We start from the raw sequence: 16531 nt of genomic DNA, 5'->3' as shown, positions 1-16531 counted from the left end.
GCAACCCTAAATCAGAAAAAACTCTTAAGGTGTGCAACAAGGTGGTGTGTCTGGTGTTTTTTCTGTTCATAAATTCTTCACACATTCTCTCTGGCAGGCCAGTCCAGCACCCGCATTCTCTTTTTTTGCAGCCGCGTCTTTGTTAAGATCAGTGGTTCTCAAACTTTTTCTGTCACGCCTCCCTTTGGAAGATGAAAAATTTTCATGCCCCCCCAACAAAATGCTGACAAAAATAGGTCAAGTTTAACTTTGTCTAAATAACTTCAAAGATCATGAATGTTCCTTTAACCTTTATTCCAGTCATTTCTGTTGTACTTTATCAAACCACTTTTTGACATATCACTAAACTGCTCCTTCAACCAGTCTGCTATTTCCAATATAAAAAAATTCAATAAATTAGTGGCTGTCTTTCTTTTAATTCCTGTCAAATACCTCTGTATCCACATCCACATTTACCTTCTGTAAATCTAGACCAGGAGTGCCCACACTTTCATGGCTTGAGGTCTACTGTTTCAGTCTACAGGTCATCACCATCTACTTTTTAAGGTTGGCCTCATCATTTTTCAAAAACGCTTTGAAGCTTTTTAAATGCGCTTCAGTTCCTGTATTGATATTCAGCTTTACAGGGCAAGTGACTGAAAATTCACACTGACCTTATTCTAATTATTTGCTCTGAATGGTATTAGTCAGGTTTATCTATCTGGACAGGAGTTGCTGATACTGATTCTCAATCAGTTTTTCTGGTGTTCATCAGTAGGGGTGGACCAATATTTACACTTCATCATTTTCATGTGAGAAAGGGTCGATTCACACAAGTAGGTTGAGCCGAAAAAGCTGTCAAATATTTGACAGTAAAATATGTGGAAGTTCCAAAATTGATGCTATCTAATTCTTTTATGGTTACAGCACCTGTTCATGTAGAGTTGTAGAAACGTAGTTTTTACAGGATCCAGTGAAATTTTCTATATTTGTAATTTAAGTGGCTTGTTTCACCTAAGTGCAGCGTTTCACATGAATGTCAGATAACAAACCGCAAATGAAACAAACAGTGGCCACATTTCATGTCAGTCACGTTGATCTGTTTCAATAAGGAACGATCTACCAGTGTGCACAGTGCGATCAACTGGTAGATCGCGACCAACATATTAGGCACCCCTGATCTAGACTCTGTCAGAATGAATACTTCTAACCTGAAAGCACGGTTTGTTTATTGGACACCATGAAAAGATTCCGATGTTAAAACATTGGTACCGCGCTTCATTTCTCTGCCCATCAGATGCGCTCCTGATGTCATGCCTCTGGTTAAGATCAACAGGACCATCCAGACTGTTATTAGTGCAAAAAACAACATCTGTCATGGTGTGGGGGTGCATTGGTGCCTCCAGCATGAGTAATCTGCATATTTATGAAGGTATCCTATATGCAGAAGTACAGTGTATCACAAAAGTGAGTACACCCCTCACATTTCTGCAGATATTTAAGTATATCTTTTCATGGGACAACACTGACAAAATGACACTTTGACACAATGAAAAGTAGTCTGTGTGCAGCTTATATAACAGTGTAAATTTATTCTTCCCTCAATAAATAACTCAATATACAGCCATTAATGTCTAAACCACCGGCAACAAAAGTGAGTACACCCCTAAGAGACTACACCCCTAAATGTCCAAATTGAGCACTGCTTGTCATTTTCCCTCCAAAATGTCATGTTACTCGTTAGTGTTACTAGGTCTCAGGTGTGCATAGGGAGCAGGTGTGTTCAATTTAGTAGTACAGCTCTCACACTCTCTCATACTGGTCACTGAAAGTTCCAACATGGCACCTCATGGCAAAGAACTCTCTGAGGATCTTAAAAGACGAATTGTTGCGCTACATGAAGATGGCCAAGGCTACAAGAAGATTGCCAACACCCTGAAACTGAGCTGCAGCACAGTGGCCAAGATCATCCAGCGTTTTAAAAGAGCAGGGTCCACTCAGAACAGACCTCGCGTTGGTCGTCCAAAGAAGCTGAGTGCACGTGCTCAGCGTCACATCCAACTGCTGTCTTTGAAAGATAGGCGCAGGAGTGCTGTCAGCATTGCTGCAGAGATTGAAAAGGTGGGGGGTCAGCCTGTCAGTGCTCAGACCATACGCCGCACACTACATCAAATTGGTCTGCATGGCTGTCACCCCAGAAGGAAGCCTCTTCTGAAGTCTCTACACAAGAAAGCCCGCAAACAGTTTGCTGAAGACATGTCAACAAAGGACATGGATTACTGGAACCATGTCCTATGGTCTGATGAGACCAAGATTAATTTGTTTGGTTCAGATGGTCTCAAGCATGTGTGGCGGCAATCAGGTGAGGAGTACAAAGATAAGTGTGTCATGCCTACAGTCAAGCATGGTGGTGGGAATGCCATGGTCTGGGGCTGCATGAGTGCAGCAGGTGTTGGGGAGTTACATTTCATTGAGGGACACATGAACTCCAATATGTACTGTGAAATACTGAAGCAGAGCATGATCCCCTCCCTCCGGAAACTGGGTCGCAGGGCAGTGTTCCAGCATGATAATGACCCCAAACACACCTCTCGAATATCCGCCAGCTCCGTGATGTCGTCATGGAGGAGTGGAAAAGCATTCCAGTGGCAACCTGTGAAGCTCTGGTAAACTCCATGCCCAGGAGAGTTAAGGCAGTTCTGGGAAATAATGGTGGCCACACAAAATATTGACACTTCAGGAACTTTCACTAAGGGGTGTACTCACTTTTGTTGCCGGTGGTTTAGACATTAATGGCTGTATATTGAGTTATTTTGAGGGAAGAATAAATTTACACTGTTATATAAGCTGCACACAGACTACTTTTCTTTGTGTCAAAGTGTCATTTTGTCAGTGTTGTCCCATGAAAAGATATACTTAAATATCTGCAGAAATGTGAGGGGTGTACTCACTTTTGTGATACACTGTATATATTTAGATTTTAAAGAGACACATGCTGCCATCAAGGTGATGTTTAATTCCAGGAAGTCCATGATTATCTCAGCAAGATAATTCCAGACTTTTTTCTTTATGCACTACAACACCGTCACTTCATAAACTCAGAGAGTGTGTGTGCTTAACTGGCCTGCCTGCTGTCCAGATCTTTCTGCTATTAAAAATGTCTGTGCAGCATGAAGAGGAGAATCAGACGCCAGCAACTACGAACTGTTGATCAGCTGAAGTCTCATATCAGGCAAAACTGCGATGATTAGTGTCCTCAGTTTCCAAAGTATTAAAAAGTCTCATTAACAGGAACACTGATGGAACACAGGGGTAAACACGCCTCAGCTCCTACTTTTTAGAGTGTGTTGTAGACATCAAATTGTAGTAGTTTGTAAGCGTGTAGTTATATTTCCAAACTACAAAAAAAGTTGATCAGTGAAAACACTGGAAATCTTTGATTTCTACTTTTTTCACTTAAATAAAGATTTAAGATAATTAATGGTCATGGACACATGATCATGAATATGATGGGTGGATATTTGATTCTAAAACCATGGGTATATGTATAGTGTTGACCGACACTTTTTCACAGTCTACTCTAATACTCCACAATATATTGAAGTGTGTCTTTAGGAATTTAAGGCCATTATTATTTAAAGTTTCCTAATGGTGTGTTTAGAAGTGTTGAGGTCAGGGCTTTATGCATGACACTGACTTTCCTTCACACCTTAAACTGTTGCCACAAAGGTGAAAGGTAAAAAAAAAACCTTTTATACTAAAAAGTTTATAGAAATATTAGCAAGGAGTGTGGCTGAAACACTTGAACTCAATAATTAGTAAGGGTGTCCATATATTTCTGACTATATCATGTATTTCATAAAGATTTCCTAGTAATGTAATGAATGAATGAATGAAATAACTTTGAGTTCTGAAAATGTTAGAAATGTATCTGTAATTCACTTGGTAAAATTCTGCCACCTGCTGGTTAAAATCTGTAAATGCGCTTTAAATAAAAACATGAAACAGTAGGAGGAGCCTTCATGACGTCACACAGGTGAAATGAAACTAAAGTAGAACCGAGTTTCCTGATCAGAACTGATTTTCTCTCAGCAGCTCAAAATCTCCAGTCTGAAGCTTCTACAGTCTTCAATCAGCTAAAATCACTGCAGGTAAATAATAAAGGGGGTAAAAGGGGCAGCAGGGGAGGTAAAGTGGAACAGTGCTGTAGGGAAAAATGTTCATGTGGTGAAACAATGTTTCATGATTTAGTTTCATGTAAAATCTTTAAGAATCGTTTTGTTCTGTATTTAGCTGAAATGTTTGATGGTAAATGGGATCTTTGTGCTGCATGTTTATAGTTTATCTTAATAATAAAGTGAATTCAGTTCCTACAGAGTTTAAACTTGTAAAGCTGTTTATACTGTCCACGTCTCTCTTGTGTAACGCAATTTTTAATAGGACTCATTTATCAGAAATAAGTAAAGAAATAACTTTACACTGAAAATCAAAAAAGCATTTTGTGATTTTTCAGAGATAACGGCACGGGTTAAATACAAGTATTTGCTTTTAGGCAGAATATTTGGGAGGTTTTTGTAGCACCGGCCCTGTCTACCTGTGTTTACTCTAAATTTTGCATTACATTTGCATTCAGTAGATGCTTTTATTCAAGGCCACCTACAATTGTGACTGAATACAATGCAAGCAAGAGATGATTGTGTCAGGACCTAGGGGCTAAATAGTGGCTAATTGTAGGTGATGGGATTTGAACCAGCAACTTTTAGGTCAATAGGACAATTCCTTAATGCAGAGCTAACAGTGCACTGCCTGCTTGATTAACTTGTTAATTTAAATTTGGAAGGAGTTTTAATTACTTGAAGTTTTACCAGACAGTTTGATGTTATCTGTGATGGACTCAGAAACCTCTTTATTTTCTTGTATTGTTGTAGTAAACATACATTCCCTAAATTTATTAGGAACTTTTAGGGGTTGTAAAACTATAAATGTATAATAAACAACAAAGTTATGAGAGCTAAAAGCATCATCATGGTGTCTCTGTATCTCCTCCATCAGTCATGGCTTCCTCCAGCAGTTTCCTGTCTGAAGATCAGCTCCAGTGTGCCATCTGTCTGGATGTGTTCACTGATCCAGTCACTACTCCATGTGGACACAACTTCTGCATGACCTGTATTAAAGAGTGTTGGGACACCAGTTCACACTGCCAGTGTCCAGTATGTAAGACCAGTTTTTCAAACAGACCGGAACTGCGAATAAACATTTTTATCTCTGGACTGGCTTCTTCATTCAGAAAGTCAGTTCAGGAAACGTTCAGTAGCGTTCCAGAGAAAGCCAGACAGTTTCTGGTGCTATGTGACATTTGCAGTAAAAAGAAACGTGAAGCTCTGAAGTCCTGTCTGATCTGTATGGCCTCTTACTGCAAGACTCACCTGGAACCTCATCAGAGAGTTTCTTCTTTTAGAAGCCACAAACTAATAGATCCTGTAGAGAATCTGGAGGATAACATCTGTCAGAAACACAAGAGACCTCTGGAAATGTTCTGTAGAGACGACCAGGTGTGTGTCTGTCAGATCTGCTCTGTAGACAACCACAAGTACCACAACACAGCTCCTATCAAGGAGGAGAGTGCAAAGAAGAAGGTGAGAGATCTATAGATTTAATATGACAGTATAAATGTAATAAATTACGAATATATAAATATTATAAAAGTATTTACTTTCTTTCTGGTAGTCTAAGCTGGCCAGGAAACAAGCAGAAAATGAGCAGATGATCCAGGACTGTCTGAAAAAGATTGATGAAATTAAACGCTCTGTAAAAGTTAATAAAGTGAGTATTAACAGTGTTTATTATACTAGTACTTTTGTGCTGTATAATGAACAATATGGTGGATTATTAATGCTCAGTTTCATGAACAGTAAAACCTCAATCAATAACAGTACAAATCTGATGATAAACTAATATATTAATTTAAAAACAGAAGTGTTACACTATATGGTCAGCCGTATGTGGACACCAAACCTTGAGCTTGTAATAAATTTTATTTTAAACCTATGCACATTAATATGTAGTTGCCCTTTATTTGTAGCTAGAACAGCCTCCATCCCTCTGGAAAGGTTTTCCTTAGTATTTTTACATTTTTGGCATTTAGCAGATGCTTTTATCCAAATCGACTTACAGTCCCTGACAGAAGTTCTGTCGCTTATCCCTGTTGTGGAAACAAAAGCTTATAACCTGACTTTAAATTCATCCATTGGTTTTAGAAATGACTCATATGAAAGCTGAAACCCTCCCAAATGAGGTTTAATTTACGAAAATAAATTTGCTTCACTGCAGAAATATTGATCATTTAATGAACACAGAAAGGTCAGATTTTGGAAAGACAAAAGTTTTGTTGCCTTGTCATATAATGCACCCAATCCTAGTTTACAGCCTCACCTGTGCTCACTAATTGATCGGTTAATTAGTGGGTGTGTATAAAAAGAACCCCAGCACCCCAGACCTTGAACTGCAACTTCACCTCTGACAACATGCCAAAAATCCACCCTGCGACCAAAGCCTTGATTATCAAGAGGCTGAAGACCAGATCCACTGCAGAGGTGGCTGGCACCTTTAATGTGTCTCAGCGTCAAGTACAAAGAATTAAAAAAAGATTTGAAGAGACTGGAGATGTTTTTGACAAGCCCAGGTCCGGCAGACCCCGCAAGAGAACTGGTAAGGAGGAACGTTTGTTGGTTAGAAAATCCAAAGCCAGCCCCTCTTCCACTGCAGCAGAGCTCCACCAGGCCTGGTCACCTCGATTCTGTCTTGAAATGGCCTCCATGGTCGAATCAGTGCCCAGAAGCCAGCACTAAACAAAAGGCAATTAAAAAACCGTGTGGCATTTGCCAAGGTCCACAGCCTGCTAAACGGATGGATGCTGGAAAAGTGGCAGAAGGTGGATTTCTCAGATGAATCTTCAGTTGAATTACACCACAGCCGCCGCAAATACTGCAGGAGACCTACTGGAGCCCGTATGGATCCAAGATTCACCCAGAAAACTGTTAAGTTTGGTGGTGGAAAGATCATGGTCTGGGGTTACATTCAGTATGGGGGTGTGCGAAACATTTGCAAGGTGGAAGGCAATATCAATAGCCTAAAATATCAAGTTTGGGGTAGGATGAAAGAGGAAGCTTTGAAGACAAAACCAAAGAATCTTGATGAACTCTGGGAGGCATGTAAGACTGCATTCTTTGCTATTCCTGATGACTTCATCAATAAATTGTATGAATCATTGTCGAACCGCATGGATGCAGTCCTTAAAGCTCATGGAAGTCACACAAAATATTAAATATGGCTCTAATAGCACCACAACTTCATTCACCAATGTTATGAAACATATCTTTGTATTTGAAGTAAATTATTTGTTTGATTTTCACAATACTTTCTGTGGGCGACAAAACTTTTGTCTTGCCAAAATCTGACCTTTCTGTGTTCATTAAATGATCAATATTTCTGCAGTGAAGCAAATTTATTTTCGTAAATTAAACCTCATTTGGGAGGGTTTCAGCTTTCATATGAGTCATTTCTAAAACCAATGGATGAATTTAAAGTCAGGTTATAAGCTTTTGTTTCCACAACATGGATAAGCGACAGAACTTCTGTCAGGGACTGTACAGTATACAGTCTAAGCCAGTGGTTGCCAAAGTGGGGAGCGCGCCCACTGGGGGGGCCCAGAGCTATTGAAAGGGGGAACAGCAAGGCAAATCAGTGAGTCATGTTTGAGCGCTGCCAGCATAAAATGGACAGGTTTGTGAGAGGGCTCCCAGCTAAATGTGCCGCAGAGGATAAGTCTTCACAAATTCAAAGCACATCCGCCAAATCAAAACCCGACCCGGCTTTTTCTGCATTGTGTAACGAAATGGGATCCGAACACACCGCTGTTTTGTTTCACAGCGATGCCCGATGACTGTCATGTGGGAAGGTATCCAGGATCTTTGAACTGCGAGATAAGCATCTTTTTGGAGGAAGAAGGTAATGAGCTTGCCCTCAAGTTTAATGATAACAAATTTCTTATGAAAGTTGCGTACCTTAGTGACGTTTCAGAAACTGAAATCTGGGAGCAGCGAAAGGAGGGAGATATAGATTCATTTGAAAACCTGAAATAATTCATCGAGGTCAACAAGCTTCAGAACACAATGATCCCCATGCATGAAAGTGCACATCTCTGCCCTACAAAGACATTTCCAGAGGTATTTCCCAGTGCAAGATCCTAAACAATACCACTGGATCCGGGACCCCTTCAGTGCAACACCACCTGCCGACTTCAGCACTGCAGAGGAGGAACAGTTCATTGATATCACCTCTGATTCAACAATGGGGCTGCAGTTTAAGTCTAAGACACTGGCTGCATTTTGGATTGGAGTGGAGAAAGATTACCCACTGCTAGGTAGGAGAGCTGTGGCCATACTCCTTCCTTTTGCCACATCCTACCAGTGGCGTCTGCTGGTCTTTCAAAGAGGGGAAGCTCATTGTTGGCTTACATCATAAAATTTGTCAATTTATTTGTACATAAATTCTGCCCTCCGTTCCTTTTCAAGAAAATGGCCTGATTAAGTGACGGTGTAGATCTCAAAATAGCTGTCAATCAAAACGGAATTCAGCCTTTCGAACTGATCCTCTAATCATCTTGCAGAAGCTCCGCGTCCAGACACGCCCATAGCTCCATTTACCCCCAGAGACAATGAAATGTTAACACAACTGTACATATTTGACCAACTGTTTTTGGCATTTTAGGGGAGTTTTAAAGCCATTTTTGTGCTGAGAGGCAATTTGAGGAAAATATGTTAAAAGCAACGAATGCTGTTACACATTGTAAGATACATTATGCAGATCACTTGTATAAATTTCACTGTAAAGGTGAGTTATCACTTTGTTTTGTTTTGTTCAATAAGAACTTGCATTTTTGTATGAATGTTTAAAATAAACTCCAGTTGAGTTTGGAAGCAAAATACGTATACAGAAAAAGTTTGGGAACCACTGGTCTAAGCAATTGAGGGTTAAGGGCCTTGCTCAAGGGCCCAGCCATGACAACCTGGCAGTGGTGAGGCTCGAACCAGCAATTTATTTATTGAATAAAGTCCAGTACCTTAACCACTAGGCAATAACTGCCCTAATAATTTTTGAGTGAGTCTGTGGGATTTTGTAGCCAGTCAGTCAAATAACCACTTGTAAGGTCAGGCACTGATGTTGGATGGGAAGGCCTGGCTCACCATTAACATTCCATTTCATTCCAAAGATGTTCAATGGTTTTGGGGTCAGGGCTCTGAGCAGGTCACTGGAGTTTCTTAACACCAAACTGGTAAAACCAGCCTTCAACAAAGTATTGCCACGTTTGCCAAGCTGGAACAATAATATTTACCTTAGACAGAATTGACTTATTACATCTGTTAGCAAATGATTTGACCAAAACACCAAAACTTAATTGCATACATACAATTATTATCTATTGTACAACTATTATGTTCTGTCATGACGTTAAAAAGCATAAAGATATATATACAGTGTATCACAAAAGTGAGTACACCCCTCACATTTCTGCAAATATTTCATTATATCTTTTCATGGGACAACACTATAGAAATAAAACTTGGATATAACTTAGAGTAGTCAGTGTACAGCTTGTATAGCAGTGTAGATTTACTGTCTTCTGAAAATAACTCAACACACAGTCATTAATGTCTAAATGGCTGGCAACATAAGTGAGTACACCCCACAGTGAACATGTCCAAATTGCGCCCAAAGTGTCAATATTTTGTGTGACCACCATTATTATCCAGCACTGCCTTAACCCTCCTGGGCATGGAATTCACCAGAGCTGCACAGGTTGCTACTGGAATCCTCTTCCACTCCTCCATGATGACGTCACGGAGCTGGTGGATGTTAGACACCTTGAACTCCTCCACCTTCCTCTTGAGGATGCGCCACAGGTGCTCAATTGGGTTTAGTCCATCACCTTTACCTTCAGCTTCCTCAGCAAGGCAGTTGTCATCTTGGAGGTTGTTATCCTGTTGTAAAACTGCCATGAGGCCCAGTTTTCGAAGGGAGGGGATCATGCTCTGTTTCAGAATGTCACAGTACATGTTGGAATTCATGTTTCCCTCAATGAACTGCAGCTCCCCAGTGCCAGCAACACTCATGCAGCCCAAGACCATGATGCTACCACCACCATGCTTGACTGTAGGCAAGATACAGTTGTCTTGGTACTTCTCACCAGGGCGCCGCCACACATGCTGGACACCATCTGAGCCAAACAAGTTTATCTTGGTCTCGTCAGACCACAGGGCATTCCAGTAATCCATGTTCTTGGACTGCTTGTCTTCAGCAAACTGTTTGCTGGCTTTCTTGTGCGTCAGGTTCCTTCTGGGATGACGACCATGCAGACCGAGTTGATGCAGTGTGCGGCGTATGGTCTGAGCACTGACAGGCTGACCTCCCACGTCTTCAACCTCTGCAGCAATGCTGGCAGCACTCATGTGTCTATTTTTTAAAGCCAACCTCTGGATATGACGCCGAACACGTGGACTCAACTTCTTTGGTCGACCCTGGCGAAGCCTGTTCCGAGTGGAACCTGTCCAGGAAAACCGCTGTATGACCTTGGCCACCATGCTGTAGCTCAGTTTCAGGGTGTTAGCAATCTTCTTATAGCCCAGGCCATCTTTGTGGAGAGCAACAATTTTATTTCTCACATCCTCAGAGAGTTCTTTGCCATGAGGTGCCATGTTGAATATCCAGTGGCCAGTATGAGAGAATTGTACCCAAAACACCAAATTTAACAGCCCTGCTCCCCATTTACACCTGGGACCTTGACACATGACACCAGGGAGGGACAAGGACACATTTGGGCACTGTGGGGTGTACTCACTTATGTTGCCAGCTATTTAGACATTAATGGCTGTGTGTTGAGTTATTTTCAGAAGACAGTAAATCTACACTGCTATACAAGCTGTACACTGACTACTCTAAGTTATATCCAAGTTTCTATATATATGTCTATAGTGTTGTCCCATGAAAAGATATAATGAAATATTTGCAGAAATGTGAGGGGTGTACTCACTTTTGTGATACACTGTACAGGGGTTGGACAAAATAACTGAAACACCTGGTTTTAGACCACAATAATTTATTAGTATGGTGTAGGGCCTCCTTTTGCGGCCAATACAGCGTCAATTCGTCTTGGAAATGACATATACAAGTCCTGCACAGTGGTCAGAGGGATTTTAAGCCATTCTTCTTGCAGGATAGTGGCCAGGTCACTACGTGATGCTGGTGGAGGAAAACGTTTCCTGATTCGCTTCTCCAAAACACCCCAAAGTGGCTCAATAATATTTAGATCTGGTGACTGTGCAGGCCATGGGAGATGTTCAACTTCACTTTCATGTTCATCAAACCAATCTTTCACCAGTCTTGCTGTGTGTATTGGTGCATTGTCATCCTGATACACGGCACCGCCATTGGATGCACATGGTCCTCCAGAATGGTTCGGTAGTCCTTGGCAGTGACGCGCCCATCTAGCACAAGTATCGGGCCAAGGGAATGCCATGATATGGCAGCCCAAACCATCACTGATCCACCCCCATGCTTCACTCTGGGCATGCAACAGTCTGGGTGGTACGCTTCTTTGGGGCTTCTCCACACCGTAACTCTCCCGGATGTGGGGAAAACAGTAAAGGTGGACTCATCAGAGAACAATACATGTTTCACATTGTCCACAGCCCAAGATTTGCGCTCCTTGCACCATTGAAACCGACGTTTGGCATTGGCACGAGTGACCAAAGGTTTGGCTATAGCAGCCCGGCCGTGTATATTGACCCTGTGGAGCTCCCGACGGACAGTTCTGGTGGAAACAGGAGAGTTGAGGTGCACATTTAATTCTGCCATGATTTGGGCAGAAGATTAATGAAGATTGGCCACCAGACTGGTCCAATTTAGCCATGAAACCTCCCACACTAAAATGACAGGTGTTTCAGTTATTTTGTCCAACCCCTGTATATATACTGTATATATATACAGTATATATATATATATATATATATATATATATATATATATATATATATATATAGTACAGGCCAAAAGTTTGGACACACCTTCTCATTCCTGTGGTTTTTCTTAATTTTTTTAAATTTTCTACATTGTAGAATAATACTAAAGACATCCAAACTATGAAGGAACACATATGGAATTATGTAGTAAACAAAAAAGTGTTAAACAAACCAGAATATGTTTTATATTTTAGATTCTTCAAAGTAGCCATCTTTTGCTTTAATGACATATTTGCACACTCTTTGAAATTTTCTCAACCAGCTTTATTAGGTTTCCACCTGGAATGGTTTTCAATGAATGTTTGTGCCTTGTCTAGAGTGAATTTTTGGAATTTGTTGCTTTTTTAATGTGTTTGAGACCATCAGTTGGGTTGTGCAGAGGTAGAGTTGGTAAAATATAAAACATATTCTGGTCTGTTTAACACTTTTTGGTTCACTACATAATTCTTCATAGTTTGGATGTCTTCAGTATTAATCTACAATGTAGAAAATAAAAATAATCAAGAAAAAACATTGAAGAGAAGGTGTGTCCAAACTTTTGGCTGGTGTGTCCAAACTTTTGGCCTGTACTGTATATATATATATATATATATATATATATATATATATATATATATATATATATATATATATATATGTATATATATACAGTATATATATATTATTTTTTTTTCCCAACTAAGAAAAACACAGAGAAGGAGAAAGCTGACAGCACAGAGTTCTTCAGAGCTCTCATATGCAGCATTGAGAGATACCAGGCTGAGCAGCTGAAGGTGATGGAAGAGAAGCAGAGAGCAGCACAGTGTCAGGCTGAAGAGTTCATTAAAGATCTGGAGCAGGAAATCACTGAGCTAAAGAAGAGAAACACTGAGCTGGAGAAGATCTCCAACACTGAGGATCATCTCCACCTCCTACAGGTCAGAGTCCCTCTTTTTCATAATAGCAATGCAGCACATGACAGCACAGCACTGGTCATGCTGAGGGATTTCTCCTCTCTCCTGCTGTACTGTAGATTTACTCATCCCTGTACAGACCTCCACCCACCAACAACTGGACTGATGTCAGTATTCAGCCTCATCTGGATGTGGAGACTCTGAGGAGAGCTCTGTCTCAGCTTCAGGAATGTGTTGATAAAGAAATGTCGAAAATTGTCAGAATGGGTAAGTGTTTACTATCTAAGATATTGCAAAGTTGAGCAGAGGAATTGCTTGTAACTTGTGCACCATCCTCCACAAGGGGGAGCTGTTGGCACTCTAGTCCTTTTCAGAATGCTTCACATGAATGACACTGATTGTTAGAAAAGCTAGTCTGGTGAAGTTCACATTTGATACATGGTGTACAATGTTGTGAAAAGGTATCTCTTTCATTTTTTTTTTTTTTTTGCTAATTTGACATCAAAATGTATCACATTTTCTAATTTTAATCTAAGAAAAAGATGAGATATGTAAACAAAGTGCAGCTTTGATGATCATTTCATTTATTATAGGGAAAGATTTATTTAAAACCTCTGTAAAAACAAGTCATTGCTTCCTTAGCTACTAAATCAACCAGTTAACCAAATTGAATAAACTATTTGGTTCAGTTTCACTAGCACCACCCAGAAATAATTACTACAAGACCTGACGAATCTATACATCACTTTAGTAGAACCTGTCTGGCAATGTGAAGCAGGCTAGAAGGCTTAAAAAAAACCTCAAGATGCTACATTCTGAGAAGATTCAAATACAGATGTCATTAAAAACTACCAGTCTGTAAAGAGTTAAAGAGTCATTACTAAAGTTTTGGAGCTGTTGCAAACCACACTGAGAGCCATTATCCACTAATGAAGAGAACTTGGAACAGTGGTAAAACCTGTGTGTGGCTGATCTAACAAGATTTCACCAAGAACAATCAACGATTTCTTCAGGTCTTCACAAAAGAACCCAGACAAACATCTGCAGACCTCACTCACCTGAGTTAAGATTAATGTACACAATTTTACTATAAGAAAGATCCTCTGCAAAATGGCATCAGTGGTGGAATTGTAAGACACAAACCCCCGCTGACCAAATATAAAACATAGGCTCGTCTCACATTTGACAAAACATTTTGATGACAGCCAAGACTTTTGGGATAATATTCTCTGATGGGACATTTTGGAACTAAAACATGTAAATGTGACAAACTAGCTAAAATACTTTTTTTCACATTACTGTAGATCTCTTCTTCTCTATTGAAGCTTCTATGAGTGTTGGTCACCACACTGTGTGTTGGTTAATGTTCATGTTCCAGCTGCATATTGTGCTTTACAATCATTACTTTAAAATAATCCAGTTTCTAACATAAATGATTTCTAGCAGTAAATAATTTTGTTCTTTATTTTATTCCAACCAGAACTGAAGAGAATTCAACAATATGCAGGTTTGTGAGCTCTCACTCATCACATGATGAATTCTAGATTTCTTCATTAATACACACTGTGTAACGATAAAATGGGTGTAAAGTGTGACTCTTTCTCTCAGTGGACGTGATTCTAGATCCTAATACAGCTCATCCTTACCTGATCCTGTCTGATGATGGAAAACAAGTTACTGATGAAGACAAACGACAGAATCTTCCTGATAATCCAGAGAGATTTGATGAATGTGTCTGTGTGCTGGGAAAGGAGGGATTCTCCTCAGGGAGATTTTACTATGAGGTTCAGGTTAAATGGAAGACTGAGTGGGATTTAGGAGTGACCAGAGAGTCCAGTCACAGGAAGGGGAAGATTACAGTAAGTCCTGATGATGGGTTTTGGTCTGTGTGGCTAAGAAATAAAACTGAATATAAGGCTCTGGATTCTCCTCGTGTCCCCCTCTTCTTAAAACATGCTCCTCAGAAGGTGGGGGTGTTTGTGGATTATGAGGAGGGTTTGGTCTCCTTCTATGATGTTGAGAATGAGTCTCATATCTACTCATTCACTGGTCAGTCTTTCACTGAGAAACTCTATCCATACTTCTGTCCCTGTTACAATGATGAAGGTGAAAATTCAGCCCCACTAATCATCTGCCCTGTTAGTCAAGTTAAATCCTAATAAGTAAATACAGCATAATGTGCAACACTACTGCCTGATTTATGTTCTTCTTATGTTCTGCTTGTGGTTTTTTTGTATTTCTTATTTTACTAATGGATTTTTATGTGTTCCTGTCCCACAGTTTTTGAGATATCAACATTGACAACATTGAACCCGCTTCAATGTTTGATGATTATGGTTTTCAATTGGACGTCATAGGTACTGTTTAAAGTCTGATATTTTTACCATAGCGGCTACTTAGCAATTTTATTACATAAAGTTGTTTTGATGTTATAACTGGGATAACTTTGTGAACTTACTGCATTTGCAACCCTAAATCAGAAAAGTCTTAAGGTGTGCAACAAGGTGGTGTGTCTGGTGTTTTTTCTGTTTATAAATTCTTCACACATTCTCTCTGGCAGGCCAGTCCAGCACCCGCATTCTCTTTTTTTGCAGCCTTGTCTTTGTTAAGATCAACAGGACCATCCAGACTGTTATTAGTGCAAAAGTGCAAAAAACAACATCTGTCATGGTGTGGGGGTGCATTAGTGCCCCCAGCATGAGTAATCTGCATATTTATGAAGGTATCCTGTATGCAGAGGCATATATTCAGATATATAAGAGACACTTGCTGCCAATAAACCAACATTTCCAGGAAGACCATGATTATTTCAGCAAGATGATTCCAGGCTTCATTCTGTATGTGCTACAGAGTGTGTGTGCTTGACTGGCCTGCCTGCAGTCCAGATTTGTCTTCTGTTTAAAATGTAAGGTGCATCACAGAGAGGTGAATCAGGCGACGGTGACCACAGACTGTTAAGCAGCTGAAGTATCATATAGAGCAAAACTGCAACAATAAGTCTCCTCAGTTCCCAAACTATTAAAAGTCTCATTAATAGGAACACTGATGGAACACAGGGGTAAACATGCCTCAGCTCCTAATTTTTAGAGTGTGATGTAGACATGAAAGTGTAGTACTTTGTAAGCGTGTAGTTATATTTACAAATTACAAGAAAGTTGATCAGTGAAAACACTGAAAATCATTTATTTCTACTTTTATCACTTAAATAAAGAATTTAAGATAATTAATGGCCAAAAAGAATGTGGACACATGATCATGAGATGGGTGGATATTTGATTCTAAAACCATGGGTATATGTATGTTGACCCACACTTTGAGGATTTCACAGTCTACTCTAATATTCCACAATATTTTGAAGTGTGTCTTTGGAAATGTGTGGCCATTATGTAAGAGAATCAGATCAGATTAGGCATTATTGTTTTGCTTTCTTCATAAGGTGTTCCGTCACATCTGTTGCCACAAAGGTGAAAGCAAAAAATACATTTTATGTCGAAAATTGTATAGAACTATTAGCAAGAAGTGTGGCTGAAACACTTGAACTCAATAATTAGAAAGGCTGTCCACATACTTCTCACCATATAG

The 16531-nt window shown here is 39.9% G+C and overlaps 1 protein-coding gene across 1 annotated transcript; it reads left to right on the top strand.

Annotated features, from left to right (window-relative positions):
• The first annotated feature begins 5021 nt into the window (after positions 1-5021).
• On the top strand, positions 5022-15108 carry LOC134311770 (nuclear factor 7, ovary-like). Its single transcript, XM_062993433.1, has 6 exons — positions 5022-5615; positions 5707-5802; positions 12740-12973; positions 13069-13216; positions 14430-14456; positions 14558-15108. Exons 1-6 carry the CDS (start codon positions 5034-5036, stop codon positions 15106-15108), a joined length of 1638 nt encoding a protein of 545 aa, XP_062849503.1. The 5' UTR covers positions 5022-5033.
• The last annotated feature ends 1423 nt before the right edge of the window (positions 15109-16531 follow it).

Source organism: Trichomycterus rosablanca, chromosome 4 (genome assembly GCF_030014385.1).
Source record: "Trichomycterus rosablanca isolate fTriRos1 chromosome 4, fTriRos1.hap1, whole genome shotgun sequence".
In the NCBI taxonomy this organism is placed as follows: Eukaryota; Metazoa; Chordata; class Actinopteri; order Siluriformes; family Trichomycteridae; genus Trichomycterus; species Trichomycterus rosablanca.
This window is presented reverse-complemented; position numbering and strand designations above follow the sequence as displayed.